The sequence below is a fragment of the Rosa chinensis genome, chromosome 6 (genome assembly GCF_002994745.2).
Source record: "Rosa chinensis cultivar Old Blush chromosome 6, RchiOBHm-V2, whole genome shotgun sequence".
NCBI lineage: Eukaryota > Viridiplantae > Streptophyta > Magnoliopsida > Rosales > Rosaceae > Rosa > Rosa chinensis.
The window spans coordinates 46,812,273-46,839,019 of NC_037093.1; the positions used below are offsets into that span (position 1 = coordinate 46,812,273).

General features: G+C 39.0%; 1 protein-coding gene, 1 long non-coding RNA gene and 1 pseudogene across 5 annotated transcripts; all 3 read left to right on the forward strand.

The window, feature by feature from the left end:
• Window positions 1–14,848: 14,848 nt before the first annotated feature.
• Window positions 14,849–18,499, forward strand: LOC112169670. 4 transcript variants are annotated; one of them, XR_005801322.1, is made up of 8 exons: window positions 14,862–15,274; window positions 15,487–15,610; window positions 15,713–15,837; window positions 16,105–16,201; window positions 16,305–16,378; window positions 16,941–17,026; window positions 17,265–17,359; window positions 17,608–18,498. It is a non-coding gene; the product is annotated as an uncharacterized LOC112169670 (long non-coding RNA). The 4 variants fall into 4 exon arrangements; XR_005801320.1 differs by having other exon boundaries at window positions 14,849–15,274; window positions 16,941–17,359; window positions 17,608–18,499; XR_005801321.1 differs by lacking the exon at window positions 17,608–18,498 and having other exon boundaries at window positions 14,873–15,274; window positions 17,154–17,601.
• A 1,194-nt stretch (window positions 18,500–19,693) lies between these two features.
• On the forward strand, window positions 19,694–22,219 carry LOC112169668 (UV-B-induced protein At3g17800, chloroplastic). The gene is made up of 2 exons (XM_024306728.2): window positions 19,694–20,139; window positions 21,257–22,219. Exons 1-2 carry the CDS (start codon window positions 19,793–19,795, stop codon window positions 22,047–22,049), a joined length of 1,140 nt encoding a protein of 379 aa, XP_024162496.1. The 5' UTR covers window positions 19,694–19,792; the 3' UTR covers window positions 22,050–22,219.
• A 2,276-nt stretch (window positions 22,220–24,495) lies between these two features.
• Window positions 24,496–26,448, forward strand: LOC112169669 (annotated as a pseudogene).
• The last annotated feature ends 299 nt before the right edge of the window (window positions 26,449–26,747 follow it).

The following is a 26,747-nucleotide window of genomic DNA, read 5'->3' on the forward strand; positions in this document are numbered from 1 at the left end:
GTCCGACTAGCTTTTCCCATACTCTGTTCTCTAGTCTACCTTTTGGTAGTATTCTGTCATCTCTGATCTGTATGCTCTACCTTTTGGTAGTACCTGAAGATTTTGCTCTACTCACGTGTAGTAGTATCAATTATTATCATTTACTGGATAATATTCTCTTTGTACCTCATCTTCTACAATTTGTCAGTCTCAATGGGCTCACACGACCATTTGGCGGCACTTTTGGAAGATAAGCTGAATATTGATGATGTCCAACAACCTGCTCTCCTCATGGGGGCCTTCATTGCTGATGAGTCATTTAATATTGGAGGGATAAAAGGATCTCTGCGAACTTCTTGGAGGGGTCTTGGCAGCTTCAAGATTTCGCATTTAAGAAGGAATCTCTTCTCCATCCAGATGAATCAAGAAGGTGCTAAAAAAGTCCTTGAGGGTGGTCCCTGGCATGTTGATAACCACCGCTTCAATGTTGTTCCCTGGCCATCTAATTGTACTATCAATGATATTCCTTACCACATGGTAACCTATTGGGTACGTATATCTGGCCTTACACCTGAGAAGATGATTATGAGCAATGCAAGGCTCATTGGGTCAGAAATCGGAGAAGTGGTCGAGATGGAGGATATCTCGTCGGAGGAAGCCTTTCTACGAGGTTATCTGCGTATCAGAATCAGTATGGATTCTAGAAAGCCTTTCCCAACTGGCTTTTGGCTTCCCACCTCCGATAACAAGAGTGTTCGTGTGGAGTATAAGTATGAAGGTCTTTGCATTTTCTGCTGGAAATGTGGCAAACTAGGCCACACCATGAATGATTGCAGAATTTCCATCGTCCTTAGTCCATCAAAGGAGAGGCATGAAAATATTTGGTATGGTCCTTGGATGGCCTACAAGGCATCAAAACCATCATCCAGCTTTGATCAATCGAAGACGGTTCATCGGAAACGACCGGCATTACATCGTTTCAGTGGTGAAGACCGTTTTACCCTGTCTACTACCACAAAAGATACTCTTCACCACCAATCAGGTACTAAGGTTACTAGGTTGAATTCAAATTTTCCTAGTACTTCGTTTACTGTGCAACCTTGTGCTCCCTACCCAAGGCATGATGGTGATTTATCTATCACGGGCTCTGTTGCAAGCGGTTCCTTTGCTGAATCGAACATAAATGCTGCTGCTTCTTTTGGTAACGGTGACGCAACGGGAAACAAGGGTGGTGGGGTTACTAGCTCTGTTGATTGCCCAAGTCCTAATTGTTACAAGCTGGCAATCACTACTGCCACTACCCATGTGCAATGGACAAAGAAGATTAGAAAGCCCAATTCTCATGCCCATCATCATACCCCTTGTGCTCCCACTTCCCCAAATAAGCCCATTTCCATTTCTGTCTCAATTGACACAACCAAGCCCATCCCAACTCCATTACACCTCACGTATCCAAAAAATCACCTTCATCAGGATCGGCCTTTGTTAGAACTACCAACCTCTCGACCAAAAATTGATAATACCACTGTTATTCCAATCCCGCATCCTCTTCGACTTGCAACTAAATCTCGAAGTTTCACCAACTCCCCTCTTAGGTCCCATGACTTGGCCATCAGAAATCACACCTTCTCTTCAAATAACCCAGACCATATTTTCAAACCCAAAGAAGAATAAGCGACTTGCTTCTGATGTGGATTTGGATTGTGATCCCTTACTTTCCAAAGAGAGAGTGGTCGATGTTGGTGGTGGTTGTAATTCCAACATGGGGACTATTCTGCGTGGTGTTCCTTGTGGTGGTGACTTGGCAGATGGAAAAATGGGAGGCTATGGATATGGGAGAAGTAAAGGTGGAAGAAGCAGTGGATGGGCCGGCAGGTCTAGAAACAGAGGCCGGGGAAAATGTCGTGGAAGAGCAGGTACTCAAAAATCTCTATCTTTTACTTCTGATGATTGGGCATGCTGGAATCTGATTGTGGATGACCCAAATACAAACACCTCTCGAGCTGTACTTGTTGAATTATCCCCTGATGAAAGCCCAAAAGTAGTGGCTGATGATCTTGATCTGGAGGGGCAATCCCCACTCCAGGGCGGTGGTGGCTGGCCGACAGCCACACGGCCTCAATGATACAACTGATGTCTTGGAATTGTCAGGGCTTGGGACGGGCTCTGACAATCAGAAAGTTGGGTGATCTTACCCGTGTACACGTTCCCTCTGTACTTTTCTTATGTGAAACAAAGCAATTGTGTTACAGAGTTTCTCAAGTTAGAAGGCAATTTGGTTATTACAAAGGTAGAACTGTAGAGCCAATTCGTGGTGCTGGTGGTTTAGCTCTATGGTGGAAGCCTGATGTTAATGTTGAGTTTGTTTTCACTTCCAAATATATTCTGGATACTATTATTACGGTTAAAAAAGATGGGACTATCTTCAGAGCTACCTGGTTCTATGGGCCTCCTTACAAGGCAGATAAGAAGGACTTTTGGGAATCAGTCAGGTGTCTTGCAAACAAAGACAATTATCCGTGGATTTGTGTTGGTGATTTTAATGAAATACTGAACAGTAGTGAAAAAGAAGGGGGTAACACTCTCAATTGGAATCGGCCTCAGTTTCTTAGAAGCTTCATGGACAGTAATGCTCTCTTTGACATTGGGTTTTGTGGTCAAAAATTCACGTGGGAAAATAGAAGAGACTCAGATGATTTGATCAAAGAGCGTTTGGATCGAGCTTTGGTCAACTGTCATTGGCTCACTACTTGGCCGAATACGGTAGTGCAGCATGAATCCCGAATTGGAAGTGATCATTGCCCATTAATTATAAAACCTCTTTCCCCTCCTAAAAGACACACCGGGAATTTTAAGTTTGAGGCTTTCTGGGCTGAGGATCTTGATTGTGAAGAAGTTGTTAAACAAGAATGGAAGCTATGCAGGGGCACCAATCCATTCTCTATCTGGAACAACAACTTGTATGCGTGCAGCAGAGCGTTAACTAAGTGGAGCAAGATCAAATTTCCAAATAATCGAAAGTTAATTGATTCTCTGAACAATGAACTTTCCATTATTCAAGCAGGTTCCAGTATTGATCGGAGAAAGGAAGATGAGCTATGCATGGAGATTAGTAGGCTGTGGGAACAAGAAGAGTTGTATTGGAAGCAAAGATCCAGAGTGAGTTGGCTTTTGGAGGGAGACCGAAATTCTAAGTTCTTCCACATCACTACTATCCAGCGGAGAATTAGAAATCGGATTACCAAGCTATCTTTGGGCAATGAATTGTTCATTACTGGTGATGCCCCTATAAGAGGAGAGTTTGAAAAGTACTTTGATGATTTGTACACAACATCTGGCCCTCGAGAGTGGGGAAATATTCTGAATAATGTAAACCATGTCATCACAAGTGAACAAAATCTCCTCCTTACTGCTCCATTTTCTATTGATGAAATCAAAGATGTAGCTCACCAACTGGGGTCATTGAAAGCACCTGGTCCTGATGGCTTCCCAGGCTTGTTCTACCATTCTTTTTGGAATCTTGTTGCACCTACTGTAAACCAGGCTGCCCACTGCTTTCAACATTCATCTCCCTCTATACACCATCTAAACCGCACCAACATTACTCTTATTCCTAAAGTACCAAACCCAGATTCGGTGAACCAATTCAGGCCAATTAGCCTTTGTAACAATTCCTACAAAATTCTCTCCAAAATCCTAGCCAACCGTTTAAAACCTATTCTCCCAAACCTAATTTCAGAACAGCAAAATGCCTTTGTGCCAGGGAGGCAGATCCAAGATAGCATTCTTATTGCGCATGAAGCTTTCCACTATCTGCGCATTAAGAAATCAACAAAGAAGTTTGAGTTGGGCTTGAAGGTGGATATGAATAAAGCCTATGACCGGGTGGAATGGGATTTTTTGGAGGCGGTTTTGAGGAAGATGGGGTTTCATAACAGTTGGGTGTCCTTGGTAATGAAGTGTGTAACAACTGTATCTTTCTCTATTCAGGTTAATGGCAAACAGGGAGCTTACTTCAATCCCTCGAGAGGATTAAGACAAGGGGACCCTCTATCCCCTTACCTTTTCTTGCTAATCAGTGAAGCCTTATCCCTGAATCTGTGCAAGGCCATTACAGATAAAAAGCTGCAAGGTATTAAATTGAGTCGCAATTGCCCTGGAATCTCCCACTTGTTCTTCGCAGATGACTCTTTGTATTTCTTGAGAGCTACTGTTCCAAATTGTCAAGTTTTGAGTAGTATACTAAAGGACTTCTGCATAGCTTCAGGGCAGTCCGTTAATTTTGAGAAATCCTCTTTGTTCTTCACCTCCAATACACCGGTGGATCTTCAATCTCAAATAGGCAATATTTTCAACATCCCTGCTTCTGATTCTCCAGGTAAGTATCTTGGATTACCAACTCACTGGGGTCGTTCCAAAAAAGATGCACTTGCTTATGTTAGAGACAGAATTAATGCAAAATTGGATGGTTGGAAATCTGAGTGTCTCACACAAGCGGGGAAGGAAATTCTCATAAAAGCAGTGGCTACTGCAATCCCAGCCTATCCTATGTCTTGTTTTCGGATGCCAGTTACTTTATGCAGAGCTATTAACTCTGAAATTGCCAAGTTCTGGTGGGGACAGAATGAGAATTCAGAAAAAATACACTGGCATACATGGTTGAAACTCTGCAAACCTAAATGTGAAGGGGGGCTTGGCTTCAGAGATTTGGAAACTTTTAATTTGGCTTTACTAGCGAAACAATGTTGGAGGATACATAACAACCCTACTGCTCTCTGGGTTAGAATTCTCAAAGCAAGATACTTCAATTATTGCAGCTTCTTTCAAGCAAAAGTGGGATTGAGATCATCATGGGCTTGGAGTAGCATCTTGGCTGGAAGAGAAATAATTTCCTCAGAAGCACGTTGGCAAGTGAATAATGGTAAAGTAATTCAAGTTTGGGAGGATAGATGGATCCCAAATATCCCTGATGGCAGATTGCATCCATTTCCAACAAATAACAGATTTACACCTCTTGCTGTAAATGAGTTATTTGATGAAGAAAACCAGTCGTGGGTGATTGATCACATTGAACCTTTCATCACTGTATCTGAAGCTACAGCAATCAAATCCATCCATATTGGTGATGTTAATGTTGATGATAGATTGATATGGCCTGCTGAAAAATCAGGAAATTACACTGTGAAATCGGGTTATCATCTTATGCATAATCCTTCTATTTCAGTTCCTAAAGCTTCTTCCTCCCATGTGATTAATAAGAAAGTTTGGAGTTTTATCTGGGGCATTGACACATTACCAAAGATTAAGCACTTCTTATGGAGAGCGGTATCCAACTCTTTGCCCACTGGTCTAAATCTTTTTAAAAGGAAGCTTCTGAGATCTCCTATTTGCAACCTTTGTGAAGTTGGTGATGAAAGTATTGAACATTGCATCTTACTCTGCCCTTGGACAGAGTGCACATGGTTTGGTAGTATATTGGGTCTACATATACCCAAACAAAACATCACCACCCTTGATGTTTGGTTGCTAGCTCTTGCCAATATGCCTGCTCCTCCAAATCATACAAAGAATGAGTTAATTTCTTTGCTCAGTTTCTTCATCTGGGAAATTTGGAAAGCTAGGTGTGCATTTGTCTTTAACCACACCCCTCCCTCTCCTTGTGATATCATACATACTGCCACAAGACATTGGATGGAATTTCAGATTGCTAAACGTTCAGCCAAGAAACAGGTAACCTTCTTATCTGGAACTTTGAATCATTCTTGGTGTCCTCCCATGGAACCCCTGATCAAAGTCAATGTCGATGGTGCCTGGGATAAGATTACCACCTCCTCCGGATCAGGTGTGATTATTAGAGATGCAAGGGGTAAATTCATAGCTGGTTCCTGTAGGTCTTGTATTGCAGGATCTGCTATTGAAGCTGAAGCCATAGCTCTTGTAGATGGTTTGAAGTTGGTCAAGCAATTGAACCTAGACAACATTGTTATGGAAAGTGATTCACAGGAGCTAATTTCAGCTTTGGGAAACCACATAGAGAAAGGTAATTGGAGAATCTACCCTTTTCTCATTGAGTTTCATCGCATCCGTCATCTTCTTAGCAGTGTCTCTTGGAACTGGATCTCCCGTGAAGCTAACCGTGCTGCCGATGCAGCCGCAAAGCTAGCCAAATCGAGGTTGTGCACAGAAGTGTGGGTTAATATACCCCCAACCTCTCTTGTCTCTGTTTTAACTAATGATGGGCTTCCTTGTCCTCACTAAGCTTTCATTACTTCGTTGTTGTAGTTTTGCCTGGTATTCCTACCAGATGTTTCAGTTGTATTTGGTTTATGTACTTGTTTGTGCCTTCTCCCTTTCGGGTTTTCAATTGAAGTATTTTCAGACCAAAAAAAAAAAGGATGTAAACTGAAATGTCGTTTTCCTTGATGAGTCACAGTCAGTATCCACGTTATATTGTTCTTTACACGTATTTATTTGGTAATTGTTCATGGTTGCTAAATAAGCTGTTGATAACGTCGACGAAACGTTGCGACACCAAAGAAGAAACACGAGTGCATTGTCCAGAAACTTATATAATGAATGTCCTTTGTTTTACTCTATTAACACCAATTACCAACTGAAATTGTATCTAGCTAGCCTTGTCCAGAAACTAATCAAGTAATTTACCGTTGGTTAATGTTTGAGCCCTTTGTTTATCATGCATGCAGGATGACGTAAAATTAATCCAGGTGTATGTGCTCCTCTAGCTAGGTCTTTCCAAAGAGGCAAAGAACAATCTTTTTGTTTTATTTTGTTTTGTTTTGTTAAATAAAATAAATGCGGCATTCCGAGAATTGTATGGATGATCAATACTTACTAATTACAGCAAAACTAACTTTGAAGTATGAATTATTGATTGATCCTCTATATGATCCCACCTTCTTATTTAACACTTCATGATTTAGCTTAGGGTGCGGTTATTATCATCCTACTATTTTCTTTATTTTATCCTATATTTTTATTTTAATTATTGAATTTACTTATCTAACTCATTTCTCTTTCTAAGAATATCCTTATATGATATGTCCAATTAAAAAATAATTTATTTTTAACAAAAATCACTTATTTATTTAGGAAAACTGAAATTGGGAGAGAATTGATTTATGCTTTCATTGATAATAGGGGTCTATTTATATAGAGGATTACAAGCATTGAATTAGAATTGTACATGGAAATGTAATAGTATAATAATTGGATATCTACGAAGATGTCCGAGAATATCTCTAACATAAACCCTATTACAACTTGCATAAGTAACCTAGATTTTGGGTCAGACACATATTCTGAATTTACTTGAACACTCCCCCTTGTGTCACCCGGTGCTCCTCTAGTTGCCTCGTCAAAAACCTTGTCGAGTAACAAAAACCCAGTGAGACAAAAATGATCTCGGTCGAAGGAGAAAAAGAGTACAACACACCATTTACGTTTCGAGACCATACATGTAGACATCTCCCCCTCATATTTGCATCTCCCACTAATGATTACGGTCATGGGAGTTTGGATAACTTCCGCAAATGATGCTACCAACATGTTTCTCGAAAGTGGAATAAGGAGATGACTTAGTAACAAGTCTATCATACTGTCCTCAGATTGAACATAGTTCACTTTGATCTTGAGGAGAGTCTGTTGTTGCTGATTATGCTTGGTGTCGTCACTTTTGATGTAGCCTTACTTCATTTGTTCAATTCAAGCAGCATTATACTCATACATGCTCGTAGGCTTATCTGTGGTAGACTTCAAACCACAATTACTTCGAACATGCGTAATTATGGATCCAATCCATAAACATTCAATAACTGGTTCATAAAGAACAATAATATTTGCATGGTTCGAAGATGTAGCAACAATGGTCTGTTTTGTAGACCTCCAAGATATCACGGTCTTACCCATAGTGAACACACAACCGTTTGGGAACAACCTTTGTGTGGGTCAGAAATGTACTCAGCATCAGCAAACCTTTCCAAAACACTAATGTTGTTTTGGGATGGGGATAGAGAACACAAACCAGTGTTGGCGGCGTTTCTGGTGCCAGTGTTGGCGCATTTCTAGTGTATGATGGGTCTAAATCCATCATCTCTCTATAGGGATAGAATAAGCCTATATCAATCGTACATCTCAAGTATCAAAAGATATCTTTTACACTAGTCCAATGATGTTGCGTTGGAGCAAACCTATATCTAACTAACAAGTTCACTACAAATGAGATGTCTGGTCTTGTGCATTGGAGTAAGTACAATAATGCGCCTATTGTACTTAAGTAAGGCACTTCTGCCTCTAGCACATCTTCGTCATCATCCTTAGGACGAAGAGGATCCTTCTCAGGATAAAAACTACAGATGATTATGGGTGTGCTTGAAGGCTTGACCTTGTCAAAACGCCTAAGCATTTATCAACACGATGCTCAAGTACCAAACCGAGACATAATCTTGTTTTCCCAAGATCTTTCATCTCAAACTCGGATTTTAAGTGTCCAGAAGTTTCCCTTAACTCTTTAAGGGCTTCCAATGAAGATCATATCCAACATGAACCACGATAGAATTCAGAACTTGCCATGAAAACAGGCGGGCATATCCCTTTCCAATCAAGTAGTCACTTTATTGAGCGTTTCAACCTCATTGCAAAAGCGCTCTGTGGTCTAGAGCCACTTGACTTGGATAAATGAATTTCACCATAAACCTTCATGTATATTCTGTATTTAAATCCCCATAGAGATACGTAGTGACCACATTCGTAAGCTGTATGTTCAGTTATCCAGAAACTACCAAATTGACAAGGTAGTAGAGTGTAATGACATCCATTATGAGAGAATATGCCTCATCATAGTCGATTCCAGGGAATTTTGTGAGAATCCTTGTGTCATAAGGCGAAATTACCATATTCTTTTCTGATCACCCTTTCTAACGAAGACCCATTAGTCAACAGGTTTTATGTAGGAGGTGTTAGCATCAGTGGCTCGAAAAACCTTCCCATTCGTTAAAGAATCCAACTTAACCTGGATTGTATCTTTCCATTTAGGCCAAATTTCTCTACATTGGCATACATTCATCAACAGAGCATAGTTCAACATCATCGAACTCAACAAACTCATGCACAACGAAATGCGCGACTACATCATCAATCATGATAGAGTTTCTATCCCACGTCTCATGTACACTAGTGTAATTATCCAAGAGTTTTATATTCTTAGGAATAGTTCTGACGTTGAGGCGTCTCCCAACGATAATCATAATCTGGAAGGTTTTTATGAGATGAATTTTGAGTGTCAATGATCAAAGGATTGAGTTGTGTCAAAGTATCCTTCGAACCCACGGGCCTCCCACACATCCTAGCTGGGGCCATGACCTGTAACGCCAGAGTGCCACTCTCTATGGCATTGGTGCCTTGCCTACCTCCATGTAGGGTGGAGCTACGTCCTCTTATATGGACGTCCATCCTTGCAGGCATGTTTGCAGTAGATATGTGATCTCATCACTTTAACGGGGATCGAGATGAGACATAGTGTGGACAGACCACGACAATTCCTGTCATTCCTGCTGAACATCCGTGTTCTTATCTTCCCCTAACAACGAGAAGATTATCTCATCAAAGTGACAATCCGTAAATCTAGCGGTAAGGAGATTGCCTTGCAAGGGCATTAAGTGACGGACGATTTGTTAGAGTCTCAAATCCAACTTAGTTGCCCATTCGTCTATATCATAGTGCCATGTGTCGGTGCAATTGGCACATAAATGGCACACTTAAATATGCGTAAGTACTAGATTCTTGTACCCAGTCACTAGCTATAACGCAGAGATTGTTTTAGTGGTGGTGGGTTGTAGACGAATTAGTATAGCTACATGCAACATTGCATCACCCCAAGCAAATACAGGGAGGTTGGTGAGCATTACCAATGTCCGGGCTACTATTGTAGTCATTTTCGCGAGACCATTTGGGTGTGTACATATGAATATGATGTCCAACATCAGTCCTAGTGATATACAATAATCATCGAAAATCTTCGATGTAAACTTTCTAACATTGTCAAGTCCAACTGACTGAACGGGATTATCTGGAGAGTGAGTCTGTTGTCATATGATATGTGCTAGGAGTGTAGTATAAGCAGCATAACAAGTGGACAAGGCATAACACATGACCAACATGTTTGCTTGTTGTTGACACCCAAATTTCCGCGAGTTCAAATTCTATGAGTGATAAGCAAAGAGGGGAAGTCATCAACCTCGTAACCTAATTGGGCCTTCAAGCAAGCCCATTTCACGTCAAAAGGAAGCTTTCTATTTAGCAAGCGATACGAGAAGCCCAAATTCTCAAACGATTGACATGCATTTTCAAATGAGCCAACACGCTTATTTACCATGAGATACGCGTAGACCCAAGCTACGTTTGGGGATTATACCGCGGGATGTGGTGTGGAAGGTAACGGATCCTGTGAGGCCCATTGTTACGATAAGGCCCATTGATAATTTTGGACTTGGGAACCAAAATTCATGCTTGATGGACCAAAATCTTAACATGGGCTAGTAGAGAGATGAAAGCAGGCCTAGCAAAGCTTAAAGCCCACCAAAGCCATTCTCTCACCCAATGTCCATTACACCAGCCTTTAGCCCAAAGACTGTTGAACCATCTTCTTCCCCAAACCAGAAATGCTTGTTGTCAAAGTTGCTGCTGGGATTGGTGCTTCACCATTTTTGGCAAGAACCCAGAATCCATGGAGAAACTCTCTGATTCATATGCCCAGCAATCCCTATTTCAATTTCCAATAGCCCTCTAACTCTGTGATCACAAGTTTCAATACCAGAAATTGAGGAACTAAAATCTTCAAAAGATCACAGCAGCATAAATTCTGGAGGATCATCGCTAAACCTGTGCCACTGCCCTTCAGTCTCTTAGCTTAAAGAAATTTCCATAGCTTTCACAATTTATCTTCCCAAAATTGAGAGTGGTCTCTAAAAACCCTCAGCCCTTGTCACCAACCTTCTTCTTCCACCTTCGCTATAAAAAGCTGGTCTGCTGCTGTTGGAAAAGAGACCACAACAACCGAGAAACATCAAGCAAGAGATCAAGCTCTATCTCTAAATCCCTAGCCATCAATTCATCCCAATCAACCTTGACCCAAAACCCAGAAATCATGCCATTGATGGAACTCTCTCTCTCTCTCTCTGCTAAACTCCCAGGCATCTAGCTCCCACGCCATATCCTCCTATAAGCTCTGTTATGTGAATTTACCTCTAATTGCTGCTGTTACCATCTAGCTAGTCACAACAAAATTGTTCCTGGGTCACGCCTTCGATCGATTTTGGGCCTGGTCTTCGCTCTATCAAGAGGGCTATTGCTGCTGGAAATCCAAAACACAAACTTGCCCTCACATTTTGGCGACTTCACAGGGGACTAGGCTGTGAGTCTAGCTGGTGGCTTCTTCCTCACTGCAACATATCTCAAGCTACTATATTCTAACAGCAATAGATCACAATCTATCCCTTAGGCTCTGTTCATGGGATCGGGAACCATTGCCGGAAATAATTTTGCAAACACACACTTCCCAGTCATTGCAAACATCAAAGCACTACACATTCTAACCCAATTCTTTACCAGATCACCCTTGTCAAGCTTGTTTACAGAACTCCTTCAATAAGTCTTACCTGCAACATGGAAAAATCTCGGTCTTTGTTTGCTAACACCCACAATATTTCTTACATTCTAGAAATCATTTACCTCTTATAAGCTTCTCATCACTACAAACACATTCGCTTTTTAAAGGCTTAAATCAGCTCAACATACTCATTCTTAAGCCATCCTCCTCTGTGAAAGTAATTGGGAGCCTGCAATAAAAAAGCATATATTCAAGCATCATGCAAACTTGGGGGCTTTGCTTAATGAACTTCAAAACATGCTATGATTTCACCACGGCTTCCTCAAATTCACAGCAGTGCTCCATGCTGCATAGAAGAAAAAAAAAATTCATGCTCTGTTCCATGACAAGATGATAGTTTGCTTCAATCCATCCATGCTTTTGAAGTCACAACACTTCCAACTGATATGGTCAAGCAGAGAAGCAACATGTTAAAAGTGATGCAAATAAGCTTATTACTCAGAAAAGACTTTATTTTGTTCTCACTTTAAAAAAATCGGATTCAATTTTCTGCTCTTTTACCTTCTTATAAACTCTGACTTACACCAGGAAAGAATGTTTTGTTTTTCTCCTCAAAAGCTAAAATCTAACTATTGAAAAATAAAGAAATCGCATTTTTCCTCTTCTTCTCATAGTTTGTACTACCTCTTTCCTTAAAATATGCATCTTTTTATCTCAAATCATGTCCTTACAAGGTTGAACCTTTTACCTGAGGACTAAGCTATGATTCCAGTAGCTAGCTTCTTCCTTGCTGCAATATATATTAACCTAATCTCTGTTCTTGATCTTTACAATCACTGTTGGGTTTAATAGCTCAAATAGTGGTGACATAAAATCCACTAGAGAAACACATACGTTTCTCGAAGATGCATCTTTATTCGTGTTAATGTTTAAGATTGAGCTGTAGAACAAATCTTAGTTAACGATGATTCGGTGGGTGGACTGCTACTTATGATGCTCTTGTGATTTCCGCTATCTGTCAAATGAAATACAAAGGGCGTCAGAGGGAGACAGCGGCTGCCGGTCTTCTCTTCTCTGATGCCTAAGTTAGTCAATGTATTTGTGTTGACAGAATAACAGTAGGTAAGTAGTAAATGCGTAATTAATGAGGAGAGATGAGTAGACCTTTTATAGGTGGGGAAGAGACTGATCTCTTCCTTGTTTTGGATGTGGGACTGATATGCTTCAGCTCCCAGCTTCTGATGCTTCAGCGAGGCTATCTTGACGCGGCGCGTCAGTGGTGATCTGGGTGTGAGCCAGGGCTCAGGTAATAGCCTGCTTGACTATGTTTTCGTAGGTCACATTGTTGGTGATTGTTGGTACCGCTGGTGGTAGCATGAGTGTTGCTCATTATAGCTAATTATGCTTGGCAAATGCCTATGTAAGTACAATTCGCAATGATTAGAGGTAGTGCAAAGAAACTCTTTTCCGTTCTCTTCATGCGTTTTGCATGGAATCCATTGACTTGAATAGCTCAATAGGGTTCGATTTGCCCTAGGAGCGTAGAGAGTTTTTGTGGCAGTAATCAAGGTGCCATTTGGCAAGCGAAATTTGGGTTATTCCATGTCCTTTAAATAATCTTGATGGCCCAGCCATTTTAGTTACAAAGTAATATGCTCAGAATCAAAATGGAGTCATAATGAAAAGAACTCGAAATTTTATTCATAAGCCAACGGAGTACATCATTGTTTCTTAACCACTAAGAGAATATAATCCAAGTACTAGCTAATACAAAACAATGGTAGTCGTTTAACTTCTTTTGGTAACTCCAAAATAGATATGACCAGGTTAGTAGAGAGATGTCGGTGGAGCAAAGCTTGCTTAAGTACCACTTATCTCAAAACCTTCCTAGACATCATACTCACTTTGGATGAGCCTAATTTGAAGAGAATCTAAACCAATGACATTTAGTATAAAATATAATTTAATTGCCCATTACATCTCTTGAAAATATAAAAACTTAAAACAGAATTGGCGATCTATTGATCCCAACCAGATTTGAAGTTTTTAACCCTTCACTCTAGATCACCTTCTTGATCTTCTTATTCCTAATAGTGAGCTTCTCTTGCTTCACAATATGCTTTGTAGGCGGTGACAATATCTTCACGAGCTCTATAAATGTGTGATCAATGACTGATGATCCACAGCGGGAACATACATCTCTGTGCTCAGACTCTATTGATTGAGGTGTTTTAAAAGCATCATTTGGATGAATCTTAGTGTTAGTGGCACCACCAACATGGCCAGAGACGTTTCCTCCCTTTCTCTTTCCACGTTGACCTCTTCAGTTTTTTGTTCGCCTATTTTGGTGGTTACCTTCCTCATAAGAGCGAGAATATGGACCAAAACGTCCAAAAGTGTCCCTAGATTTAGGGTTTCGTTCTTGGCGCTCACTCTTAGGGGCGCGACTGTAATTGGACTTTGGAATATATTTTGTCCCCATGGGCCTCGAGTTATAGTTCTTCACATGGATGTTGTCATGCTTTTCAACAACATTCATAGCTTCAATGAGCTTATGAAACCTTGTGATCTATCCTGCAGTAACATCGATTCAATAGTTCTTAGCAACCATTAAAACAGAGACAGGGAATGTAGAGAGAGTCATCTCGATCAATATAGAATCTGTGATATCTTTTCCACATAATTCCATCAAGGATTTAATGTGAAGTGCTTTCGAGTTGTAGTAAAGAATAGTCTTGAAATCACAGAAGCGGAGGCTATGCCATCTCACTTCTAGGTCAGGAAGCAGAGAGTCACAGATGTTGCCAAATCTTTCTTTGAGTGAGACCCACAGGAGACCCACAGGCTTCTGGGGTCTTCTTCATTCATATACTCGTACTAGAGCGAATCATCCATATGACGAGTCATTAGGATGATGACTTTCGCCTTATTTGCCTCCAGGGTTGCTCTATTTGCTTCCAAAGCTTGAGCTTTCTCAACAATTAGCACGTCCTGACTAGGCTTAAGAATCGTATCCAGGATTCCTTCGGCCTTGAGATGCTGGCGGACATCACGGACCTACTTGTGATATCCAGAGCCAGTTGTTCCCAATGAAGCAAATTCCAGTTTGTTTAGGTTACTCATCCTGACAAGAGAACAAAGAAAAATGGTTAGTTTCGGAGCTGAAAAAGCTACCACAAAAACCATAGAAATTTCTGAGCATAATCGATTCAAGAAATTAGGAATTTCTAAGCGTAATCGCTCCCAAGAAATTCGATTCCAAGAGGTATTGGATTAAATCGAAACAATGACATAAGTGGTCGATCATAATTTACTATATACTAAAGATGAGTTCCACTGTGCCACTGTTCCTAAGGCAACAGTAAGGAACAGTTCAGGGGCTTAGGAACAGTCAGGAACAGTTCATGGGGCAGGAAAGGAAGGGCTACAGTAGAGAACAGTGCGTGAGGGACAGAAGAGACGGTTTTGTCCTCAGCTGATAATTTTTTTCCGTTTATGCCGCTGACCCAAGTATACCAGATGGTTCCATCGGTTTCTTCTTTCTTCTATTGTGTTCTGTTGTTCATATATACCAAAACGATCGAGGATCTTCGGGAAGCCTCCATTTTCACTGACTGCAACTATTCTACTGTTTCGAATTTTACTATCAAGATCGACAGTGATGAAATCAAGGTAAAGACATCAATTTCCAATTCAATAAACCTGATGAAAATTTTGTTCTTTTCGAGTTTTGTTGATTTTATTATGGTTCTAAAAATATTTTCATCTCAAAGTCGTTTTCTGTGATTTGTATACTGTTCATAAGCCGTTTTCATTTATTATGGTTCTGCAGTTGTTTTCATCTCAAAGCCGTCTTTTTTTTGTCTTTCCTCTTTGTTCTGCAGCCGTGTAACCAAATTTGAAAGAGTGGGTTTGTTTCTTTTCGGCTTGCCATCTTCCGGGATTTGGATTTGTATGATCAATCGATTTCTTCTTTCTTTTTACAATCGTATAACCTGGATTGAGACGGTAAGGTTTTTGTTGTGTGTTTGTTTTCTATTCCTTGCTTTTGATTTGTGAATTTGGATTTGGTTTATTCTTCTCTGCTCACCATCAATCCAATTGCTCTAGGAATTCACTATTATCAGTTCTGGGCATATGTAGAAGAGTATTTTATGGGTTATCTTTTGTGGGTGGAAATTGAGATTGCAAGTTGAAGAGTGAAGAAAGCTTCTGGTGGCACAGAGAAGAATCCAGTATGTTTACAAACAACTCTTTGTATTTGTATTCAGTTTGAAATACAATCATAAATGTTGTAACCAAAAAAAGAAAAAAAGAAATACAATCATAAAGGTACAAATCACCCGGTGCATAATCAATACATCCGTAAGGTTTCGTCTATGTAGGCAAGGGGTTGCAACTTAACTTGATTTTGTTGTTGCTATGTTCTACACTTTACTTTATGAAACTAATTACTTAATTGGCAATAATTTTATAACATCATGGAACTGATTGTTTTGCAGTCAATCTTGCTGCAAATGGAAGCAAACCACGAGGTCCCATCAAGTTCTATGCTTTTAACCTTAATCATGTGAAGAAAGAGCAGCAAAACGGAAAGAGGTAAGATTTGTTATTAATTTTTTTTTCCTACTGTGGTTCATTAAATAGTTGTGGATTTTTTTTAGTTGGTTAGTTAATGACTTATTGTCAAGTTCTATGCCAGTTCTTTAAGAGGCTGGAAGAAAAGAAAAGGGGAGAGGCATAAAGTAAGCAGCTGCAAATGAGAGATCTAACAGGGTTAGTTTCTTTTAAGTATATTTTCAGTTACTATTTGCTTCATGACAACTGCAAATTGATAAATGCTACATGGGAACCAGTATAATTTGAAAAGGTGAAATTTACTAACACTGTTAAGGAATCCCTTGACTTCAGCTGATAAAGGATTATTTGTAAAATTTCTCAACTTGATTGAGTATAATTTATGATTCGGTCATTACATCTTTTTACCTCTTTTAGTGTTGGAGCATTTGTATGGATTTGAATCTAAGATCTCTCACTTGCAAGAGTTAAACTTTTTACCAAAGGATAATGGGCACTTTTAATTGCTTTAGTGATTGTAAATTTGTAATACTCAATAACATATTTATCTTAAGATCTTAATTCTCATTTTTAATAGTGTTTTGTACAGACAAATTTACAACAGATGTTCTCATAGGTCAAACAATATGGTGATGTGAAATCAACATAACTGACATTACTTGCCATTCAACAAATCAACTCAAGCATTATGATTTTTATTTTGATGATAATGTGAAATGTTATATTCTATCTTATTGCATCACTCTCAACTTTTAAGCAGATGCTTGAAGGATATCCACCACTTTCAAATTATGAGCCTCATGAAGTAGCCAAATTTGTTGTAGGACACACCCCTGAACTGAAAAAGTAAGCCAATATTATCTCAGACTGAAGCATTTTCTTTTTGGTCATGGCCTTTGTTGAATTCTCTGTAGTCAGATTCTTATTTACACTAAATGCATGACCTTTTACCGGCTTTTTTCTCCGACTTTAGGTAAATGATGTTCCACGAAATATGGTTAAAGTATCTATCTCCTCTTTTGCATATCTCAAGAATGAGAAAAAGTTGTTTTTATGTTTGAATGACTGGAGTTGTATCATTCAGATAATGCAACTGCAAGGGCATATGTCCTTGGTGAGTGATGCAAAGGCTGTAAAATCCCTTACACCAGCAATAATGTATAGCCACACCGTTTAAAAGTAATTACTGAACTTGACATATTATTATGTTGGATTATTTAGGAAATTAGGATTGGTTCTGTGTACGAGTATCATATGATTTTGTGAATTCCAATATGTGTTTGATTTACAAATGCACCAAGCTATTTCTTTTTTGAAGAGTTGCATGTTATTCATTTGGTCATGTTATTTCTTTTGAGTCCTGCGAATGCACTTCTTGCTGATTCATGTGCTAATTATTTGACATTTTGTTTGGGTATGCCATGTAGACAAATGATGAAATGAAAGTGGCTGAATTGGAAGCTAACTTGGCAGTGAGACGAGCAAAATTGAAGGCCTCACTTACTGGCAAGTCTTCCAAGCTACGAACACTTTGGTGACCAAATTTGATATGCTGAACTTGGTTTCTTCCCATGTTGCAGAGAAGGAAAAAAGATTATGTTTTAAATCTTTTAGAGCATGGCACTGGCACTTTCACCCATAGCTTATGAACTATAATATGTAAAAGGTTTCTAGTAAACCATTTATAGTTGTCTAACAGTGATTGTAAGTAAGAATATTCTTATAATCCCAGTGGTTTGTCTCATATTATGTAAAGTCAATGCAGTACTATAAAAACCGCAGCAACGCGCGGGGAGCTGTTTCTAGTTTCTCTACAAACTTTAAGTTTGGAGATCTCAACAAGCTCCAAGCTTGGAGAGAGCACAAACCCCCATAGTTCGGCTTAATTAGGTCTCCCCTATCAAGAAGAAAGGGGGATAAAAGATGAGAGGTTGCAAGTCCCTGAAGAAAAAGAAGAGAAAAGGAATAAAAACAAAAAAAAAACAGGAACTTTAAAACATACCTCTAATTCGGGTTTCCGGTGTGGCTACGGTGTGGCGCTCTGTGGCAGCGAGGGATGGTGGCGCGGTGATGGGACGCGGCGACACACGGCGGGAAGAAGGCTAGTGCGGGCTAGGAGCGGCGATCTAGGGTTTTAGGATTTTTGGTTTTTGGAATTTCAGGGTTAGGGATTTGCGCTGATAACGTGTTTTAGGAAAATTGATATTGGAAAAGAATTGAGTCGTGCTTTCATTGATAATAGGGGTCTTTTTATATAAAAGATAACAAGCATAAAATCAGACTTGTACATGGAAATGTAATAGTATAATGATTGGATATCTACGAATATCTTCGAGAATATCTCTAACATAAACCCTATTACAACTTGCATATGTAACCTAGAGTTTGGGCCAGACACATATTCTAGATTTACTTGAACATCATTAAATTTATACCAATAAAAAAAAAAATATTAAAGTTTCTTAATAAAACTATAATATGATTTACTTCTATTTTTTTAATTTTTTCTTTTAGTTTTAATGTTCGTCTATTTTAATGTATGTCAAAAGATTAGTACGTTAACAATTATGAGCAATGAAGAAGAGATTGAGATTTTCTTTTTCATGTTTTAAATTTTTACTTTCGGTGTTCTCAAAGGATATTGCAAATATTTTGATGAAGTTAACACGTTTTTGTGAATTGAATAACGAATTAATGATGATGATGCAAAAAAAAAAAAAAAAAAAAATAGTAACAAATTCGAATTTGGGTGGATAATATGAAGATTAGTGCTATCCAATGAGAAATTAAGTAGTCTTTGTATTTAATTAATTAGTTATTTTATTTATTTTTTCTTACAGGATTGAAGTTGAATTTTAGAAAATTAGTATACTTAGTAGTCATTTTATACTTAGGTAACATAATATTTCAATAATTCAAATATTTATATAGTGAACTAAGAAAATAAAAAGGTAGCAATAGCGCACCCGGCTATTACAAAGCTTGGCCTCTCGCACTAATTGTTTTTATTTGTTAGAGAAATCTAGAAAAAACAGAAGAAACAAAACAGGTGTATCATACGGTATTTAGCAGAAGATTGAAATGATAGCTATCAAACATCATAGAATTTTCGATATTTGATTGAAAAGTTTTGTCGGACTCTTTAGAGCATCAAGGTGCCAAGCAGAACCCCAAAACTTCCAAGGGTTAAATTGCAAATATCCAAAAGAAATATGAATCCTTAACGGACTCCGGGTGTACTCACAAAGCCGCCGAAGGTAAAGTTGTAATCTCGCCATCTCTGAGGAATATTCCCTGGTTCGTTGGCTCTGCTCTGTTAACATATCCTATCACATTAGAACTTATCCCAATCCCTGTCAATTGTGGTCAACGTCACCAAACCGCAGCAAAAACCAGTGGGCCGTTTATTTAAGCCCAGAAAAAATGTGATAGGTGCGGTACAGATAAGAACGGCTGATAAGCAAAGGACAAGGCGCCACGTGGTCCCACCTAACAATCATGTTCATGACCCTAATCTCCTCCTGTACCCACTCAGCCCTATCCACCTTTTCCTCTTCTTCACCACCTTTTCTCTTCACTCTGCAACCAAATTTCAACAGAAGCCAAAATCACATGGAACATTGTCTCTCCCACCACAAGCTCCTCGCTCTTCCGTCCCCGCTCTCCACCTTGAAGCCGAGATTAGCGCTCAATTTCGCGCCCAAATCCCAGGCGTTGACCAGGCGGTTGACTGTGGTAGCCGGCGCCGGGGCGTCGAGCCACTGCGAGTTCAGCAGCCTCAACTCGCCGCTCGACCCGAGGACCCGATCCGGCAAGGACCTCAGCTCCGTTTTGCAGAACCACCCGCAGCTGTTTCACTTGGCCGTCGCTCAGGAGCTCAAGCAGTTGGCCGATCAGCGACAGGACGCGCGATGTCGTATGTATCTCAGCGCTTCGTCTCATGAGGCCTGCCTTCATAGGTTGGTTTTTGCCCTAATCCACACTTCGTTTTTGGTTTAACCTACAAAATTGAGCTTAAGGAATTTAACTATGAGAAAGTAAGTAACTAAAATCCAATCCATGATAAAAGTGAGTTGTTTAAATTTTTACTATTTTACTTTCAGATTTTTTTGTTTTTTGTTTTGTTTTTGGTGAGCTGGCTGGAGATGGATTGTTATTTGATAATAGAACAATCGATGATAAGTACTGTGTTGTGTGATATGAGCTGTTCTACAAAGTTCTTTTTCTTTTTCTTTTTGGTTATTTTCAGATTTTTGTTTGGGGATGGTTTTGCTCAATGGTAGATTCTATGGTTCAGTGTGCTGGAGTGGAGTGTAGGCCGATGAGGTTCCATGGTCAGTTGGACAGCTAGGGGGGCGTTTTGTGTGATTCGAAATAGTCGTGTTAGATGTGTAGTGGTCTACGTTTTGTGAGTCTTTGCTGGTTTAATAACCTCATTTTCTTCTTAAGATCGACTAATTGTATTTAGAATGTTTTGATGTATAGCAGAACTGGTAAGTTGGCGCTATTTTTACTGCAAGGGAGCCTTAGATTTGTGTCTGTGGCTTGGCTGAGCCGAAATCTTTTGGAATTTGAATCATTAGTTTTTAGTCCGATGAGAAGTATCAGGTTCATAAGAATGGCATCATTGCTCTGAAGTTGGCTTCAGTTATATATTCTATAGCTGATCGGACAGAAAACATTGCCACAATTTGATGTGATATACAATTGATATGCGACAGCTCATATGTTGTTGCTTCATTAACCAAGGCATTTTAGTTTTGTGATTTTTTGTTACTTTTTTGAATTTGTCGATGTATGAAGCACAATAATGATCTTGCGCAGGGCACTCTTGAATGCACTAACTATGCCTAACTTACACTTTTTACCTGTGCACATAGGCGGTGACTACAGTAATGTTGCTGGGTGTTCTTGCCTAGTGACCCTTTTTACTGCCTTAAACAGATTAAAATAGGTAAATTGGTGAACCACTCGGCGTAAGTTCTTGGTGGGTTGAAGCTTTCATATTTGGAACTTTTGATTAGATTTTGTAGAATCACATCTATTTCTGTGACCCGAGATATTCCTGAATTCCAGGAGGATTGCTCAACTGAAGGAGCAGCAGTGCCAGATTGCTGTTGAAGATGTCATGTACCTGTTGATCTTTTACAAGTTTTCTGAGGTCAAAGTTCCTTTGGTTCCTAAACTTTCTAGATGCATCTACAATGATAGACTGGAGATATTGCCTGCAAAGGATTGGGAGCTAGAGTCCATTTACAGCTTGGAGGTTTTGGAGATGATAAGGGAACATGTCACCACTGTCATTGGCTTGAGAGCAAATTCTAGTGTCACAGACAATTGGGCAATGACAAAGATAACCCGCCAGACACTTGGCCGAGTATATGTGGCCTCCATCTTGTATGGCTACTTTTTGAAATCTGTCTCATTGAGGCATCGCCTGGAACGAAGTCTATTTCTTGAAACCCAAGACCTTCATCTGAGTTGTAGAACCTCCCTTCAGGAAATGTCTCCTCATGGAATAAAAAGTCTGCTCTTTGGCCACGTCAGCAAATTTCAATCGGAGTGTGTAGGGTCAAGTAGGCAGGAAAAGACACATGGAAAGTTGAAATGTTATGTGATGGGGTTTGATCCTGAGACACTACAGAGATGTGCAAAATTGAGATCTGAGGAGGCTGTGAATTTAATTAAAAATCACTGTTGTGCACTTTTTGGGGATGATGCGGAAATGGGTTCTCTTGAGTCGGATGAAATTATCTCTACTTCATTTTCAAGCCTGAAGAGGCTAGTTTTGGAGGCTGTTGCTTTCGGTTCTTTCCTTTGGGACACAGAAGAATGCATTGATAGTGTTTATAAGCTTAAGGAGAACTAACTAGAGGATACGATAGGTTTTACAAAGTGAATCCTCTCTGTAAATTACAAGGATTGGTACTCTGCTTTTTGTCTCCGGCTCTACCACGCAAAGTTGTGGTAATTTCCCATTGTATAGTGCCTTCTTGTTTATAAATAATACATAATTTTGAGTTGTGGCTTGTTGATTAACCTAGTCAGTTTTAAGATACGGGAAAGGTCATCTTAGTATTTGGTAAAAATATATAGAAGGTTAGTGGTGAGATCTGGATTTGGATTCATTTTCCATCTCTCAAATTAGGATACAAAATAGCTTCTCTCTCTTTGGCCTTTCTTAAGTCGGTCGTTGCAAGGGGAGGGTTGGATTATAATCTTGCTGAAAAGTGTTGGATTTAAAATGTGTATTTGCAGTACATGGTCAATGGCTTTCATCTTCTTTCAGTAGCCTCATTTAATGAAATCATCTATCTAATCTTCAAGTTGATCCGTTCTTATAGGCTGATAATAAACCAAATGAAAGCATTTTGCAAGCAGGACACTTCAAACTGTTCTGCCAACAAGTATTAATAATCAAACCAATAGAAAAACGGTTTAGTACAAGTTTTGTGCCAACTTGTAGTCAATTCTGAACCATTATCAACGCATATACTATTGGCTGTCTCTGAAGTCTGAACCCTTCAAACAACTATTATGATGATCTTGCTCAGCAATAACTGACAAACATGGAAATTTTGCTTGGGACAAAAACTCAAAAGCATCTTGCAAGTTAATCATCATGTTTAGTGACTATGTCTTTCTAATTTATCTGAAGTATTATTTCAAACATATAATTTTCGTATCTTATCAAGTATATCATGAAACATCCTGTTAAATTTTCTTTTATAATGACCGTGCCATGCAGCCACGGAAGCAAAGTTAATACATGAGCTTTCGGTGCAGTAAAATGTATCTTGCAAGCAGTGGAGAACTGTACAGAACAATGCTTCTGAGCTGCCTTAAAAGTAGGTCATCTAAATTTTATGTTTCTTGCAGCATCCTGAGGTTCAATCCACAGTAACAAAAGAAAAAAAAAGGAAAGAAAGAAGTTTTGCAGAAACCGGAAGCAGCTTAATTAGTCTAATTGGAAATTCAAAAGGGCATCCTGCAGCCTCCTTTCCGACACAAAGCCCTGATATATGAGGTAGTTCGGTTTTTCCTGGCGTTTGCATTTATGGTTTGTAGCTTTTCTTTTGGAGAGTTTCTTTCATCTTTATGGAAAATTTTCAGATTTGCAAAAGATGTTATGGACGAACACCAAATACTTTTCTTATTATTATGTAAAACATTCCCAGTTGTTTGTATGTGTAAGTTTCTAAGTTTGAGTGAATAATTTGACAGTCCATAGCATCTAGACTAGCAACTAACATCAACTTTTGTGTGTGATAAAGTATCTTTAACCAAAAAAAAAAAAATTGTCATCAGCTTAGACCCAAATCAGTAAACAGTTTGTATAAATTTTCACTCAATAAACTTTATTATTTGATGTATGGTAACCTTCGGAATTGTGTGAATCAAGGGTCTTGTGTTTATGCAATGAATGTCTCTGAATTTCCGGTTGGTGGATTGGTTGTATGAACTTTGGTTAAGAACAGATAATGATGTGGATGGAAAGTATGTAGAGGTTGGACAAGGAGGAAAAAAAGGCACGTGTTTTTTAAGTTAAATGCAGGTGACAAAGTTGTGACATTGACCATTTATTAAGTGCTCGTGTATTCATTTTGCTAAGTTCTCTGTGTTTGGTTAGAATATTGACATACGAAATATATGTGTTTGTTTCTGAGATCATCAATATGCCTCATTTACGTCAATTGCAATATTACATATAGATATTATGGAGGGAACGGGCTGATTTTTCTGTAGCTGAAGTTTCAGCAGCTGAAGGAAAGCTCAAAATAGTGATCTGCATAAAACATCATTTGAACAAGGGTGAAGATGCTTGGGTCAGAGTACAGATAGCCATGCTACTGGGAACATCATTTCTGGAACCTTAAGTAGGTGTGTGTGTGTGTGTGTGTGTGTATATGGATTGAAAGCTTGGTGTACTTATTCATGGGTTGTCTGAATGCCGTGCTATCTGTGCTACAGAATAAGGAGTTTGACTACCGTATGGATTTTTGTTTTTATAATCATGATTTCATAATATTGTGAATGAGAAGGTTTGAATTTAATTTGCATTTTCTTGTGTTCAATATAATGACAATGATTTAGATACTTCTCCTGTGCTTATACTGCATGTTAGAAAACTCTTATAAATACTCACTGTCTCTGAAGTTTAAACCGTGTGAAATATGCTTATGTTGAAAGTTGATGATCTTGCTCTACAGTTAACTTGGAAACATGTCAACACTTTTTTCTCTGAAGCTATAGTGCAAGATTTGAAAGTTCAACATAATGTGTAATCTTCAACTCTTCAGGTTTTATTTTCATTACATAGTGCCATTTGTCCTTTTAATAATATTATTAAAACTTATCAGGTTTGACACTCAATTTGTATATATTGTTAAATTACCATGTAAACATCATTTACATTTACTTAATGCGTAAGTCATACTTTTATTATTTAATTTGGTGATATATATATGTGTGTGTGTGTGTGTGTTAACTGTGCTATGCACAGATTTGCAACTAATTGTCTTTGACAAGTTCTAAAGGTTCCCAGAGTATGGCAGAAGTGGCTGCAAAGCTTATGCATGCTGTTCAGTATGAAAACTATGGTGGAGGGCTTTCTGGTTTGAAGGTTCTTTGTCTATCTTCTAGCTCCTGTTAAACTATCATTCTTATTTGGAGAACTGTCTGATGCTTTCTTCCTGTTTTTTTGTTTTTGACAATTACGTTTGCTGCAGCATGTAGAGATTCCAATCCCCAGTCCTAAGAGAGATGAGGTTTTAGTGAAATTAGAAGCAGCTAGCCTAAATCCAGCTGATTGGAAAATTCAGAAAGGCACGCTGTGTCCTCTTGTTCCACGCAAATTCCCTTTTATACCTGGTAATTACATTCTGCAGTGGTTGGTTTATGGATATTTTTTTCTTTTTCTTTTGGTGGCAAACAATATTCTTCTATCGTCATCCCACAATTGTTTGTGATCCGGAAGCAAAAGTCCTTAGTTGAGTAAACAATTTATTCACCAATTTATTGTGGTCTGTTAGTGAATAAATTGTCAAGTCTATGAAAATGCATGGTAGCAGATAGTTCTGCTTATACCCCAATAAATAGTTCATTCATATAATTTCTCATTTAACCTTGGTTCGTTGATTCATATATGGAAATAAATGGAACAGGATTTGATGTGGCTGGAGAGATTGTAGAGGTTGGAGAAAGAGTTAAGAAGTTCAAAGCCGGTGATAAAGTTGTGGCAGTGCTCCATCTTTTGGTTAGTGCTCAGTCGGTTCAGTTTTTGAATTATTTCCTCCCTAATTGAAGAATTACTTGCGTATCATAGAGGTTTCAAACTACAAAATTCATGTTCTTTTTTTGCGCATCAATAGGATGGAGGTGGACTGGCTGAGTTTGCTACAGCTAGTGAGAAATTGACAGTTGCTAGGCCCTAAGAAATTTCAGCAGCTGAAGGTGCAGGCTTACCTACTTGTGGTCTCACAGCTCACCAGGCTCTAGCACAAGTTGGAGAGACCGAACTTGATGGAACTGGCCAGCTGAAGAGCATACTCATTACTGGTGCTTCTGGTGGTGTTGGCCATTATGCAGTCCAACTAGCAAAGCAGGCGAACGCTCATGTGACAGTGACTTGTGGAGCTCGTAACATCGAATTTGTCAAGAGATTGGGGGCTGATGAAGTTCTCGACTACAGTACCCCAGATGGGGCAGCTTTAAGGAGTCCATCTGGTCAAAAGTATGATGTGGTAATTCACTGTGCACCTATTACTATTCCATGGTCAATTTTTGAGCCAAATCTGACTCTAAATGGTAAAGTAATAGACATTACTCCCAGTGCAAGTGCCTTTATTACTTTTGTTCGAAACACAGTTACCTTCTCCAAGAAGAAGCTGGTGCCTTTGATCATAAATGCCAAGGCTGAAAACCTTGATTATCTTTTGAAGTTAGTGAAGGAAGGAAAGCTGAAGACAGTGATCGACTCAAAGCATTCTCTAAGCAAGGCTGAAGATGCCTGGGCTAAAAGTATGGATGGTCATGCTACTGGGAAGATCATTTTAGAGGCTTAAGACAAAATATATCGTAGGATTGAAATCTTTGTGTACTTATTCAAGTGTTGTCTTATGGCCAAGCTCCTTCATCTGTGCAAAAGAATTTGGTGTGTAGCTGTCTGTTTTTTTCTATATTGTAAATTAGAGGGGTTTTGGGTTCAGTATTTCAATTTCTTGCGTAAATTGTATTGACAATAATTCAGATGCTTCTTCTGTACCATCTTTCCCTTGGGTCCCAGAATTGTTTTCTCTCTCATCATTCTGTTTTTTTTTTTAAAACAACAAAAAGGCTTCCAGCCCCCCAAAAATCATGAGATTAGTTCTGTTGGGTTTAACATATTGCTGTAGCAACCTTACAGTATCAGGGTCAGGCAGTTCAACCGAATTAGAACTGTTTCAGTTCATGTTCTCATCTTTACTTGGCCAAGGATCCAAGCATTCCTTTAGAAGTTTAGATACACATACAAGCACATATGTCCAATAAAGATAGATATATAGGATTATAATACTCGTGAATTTAC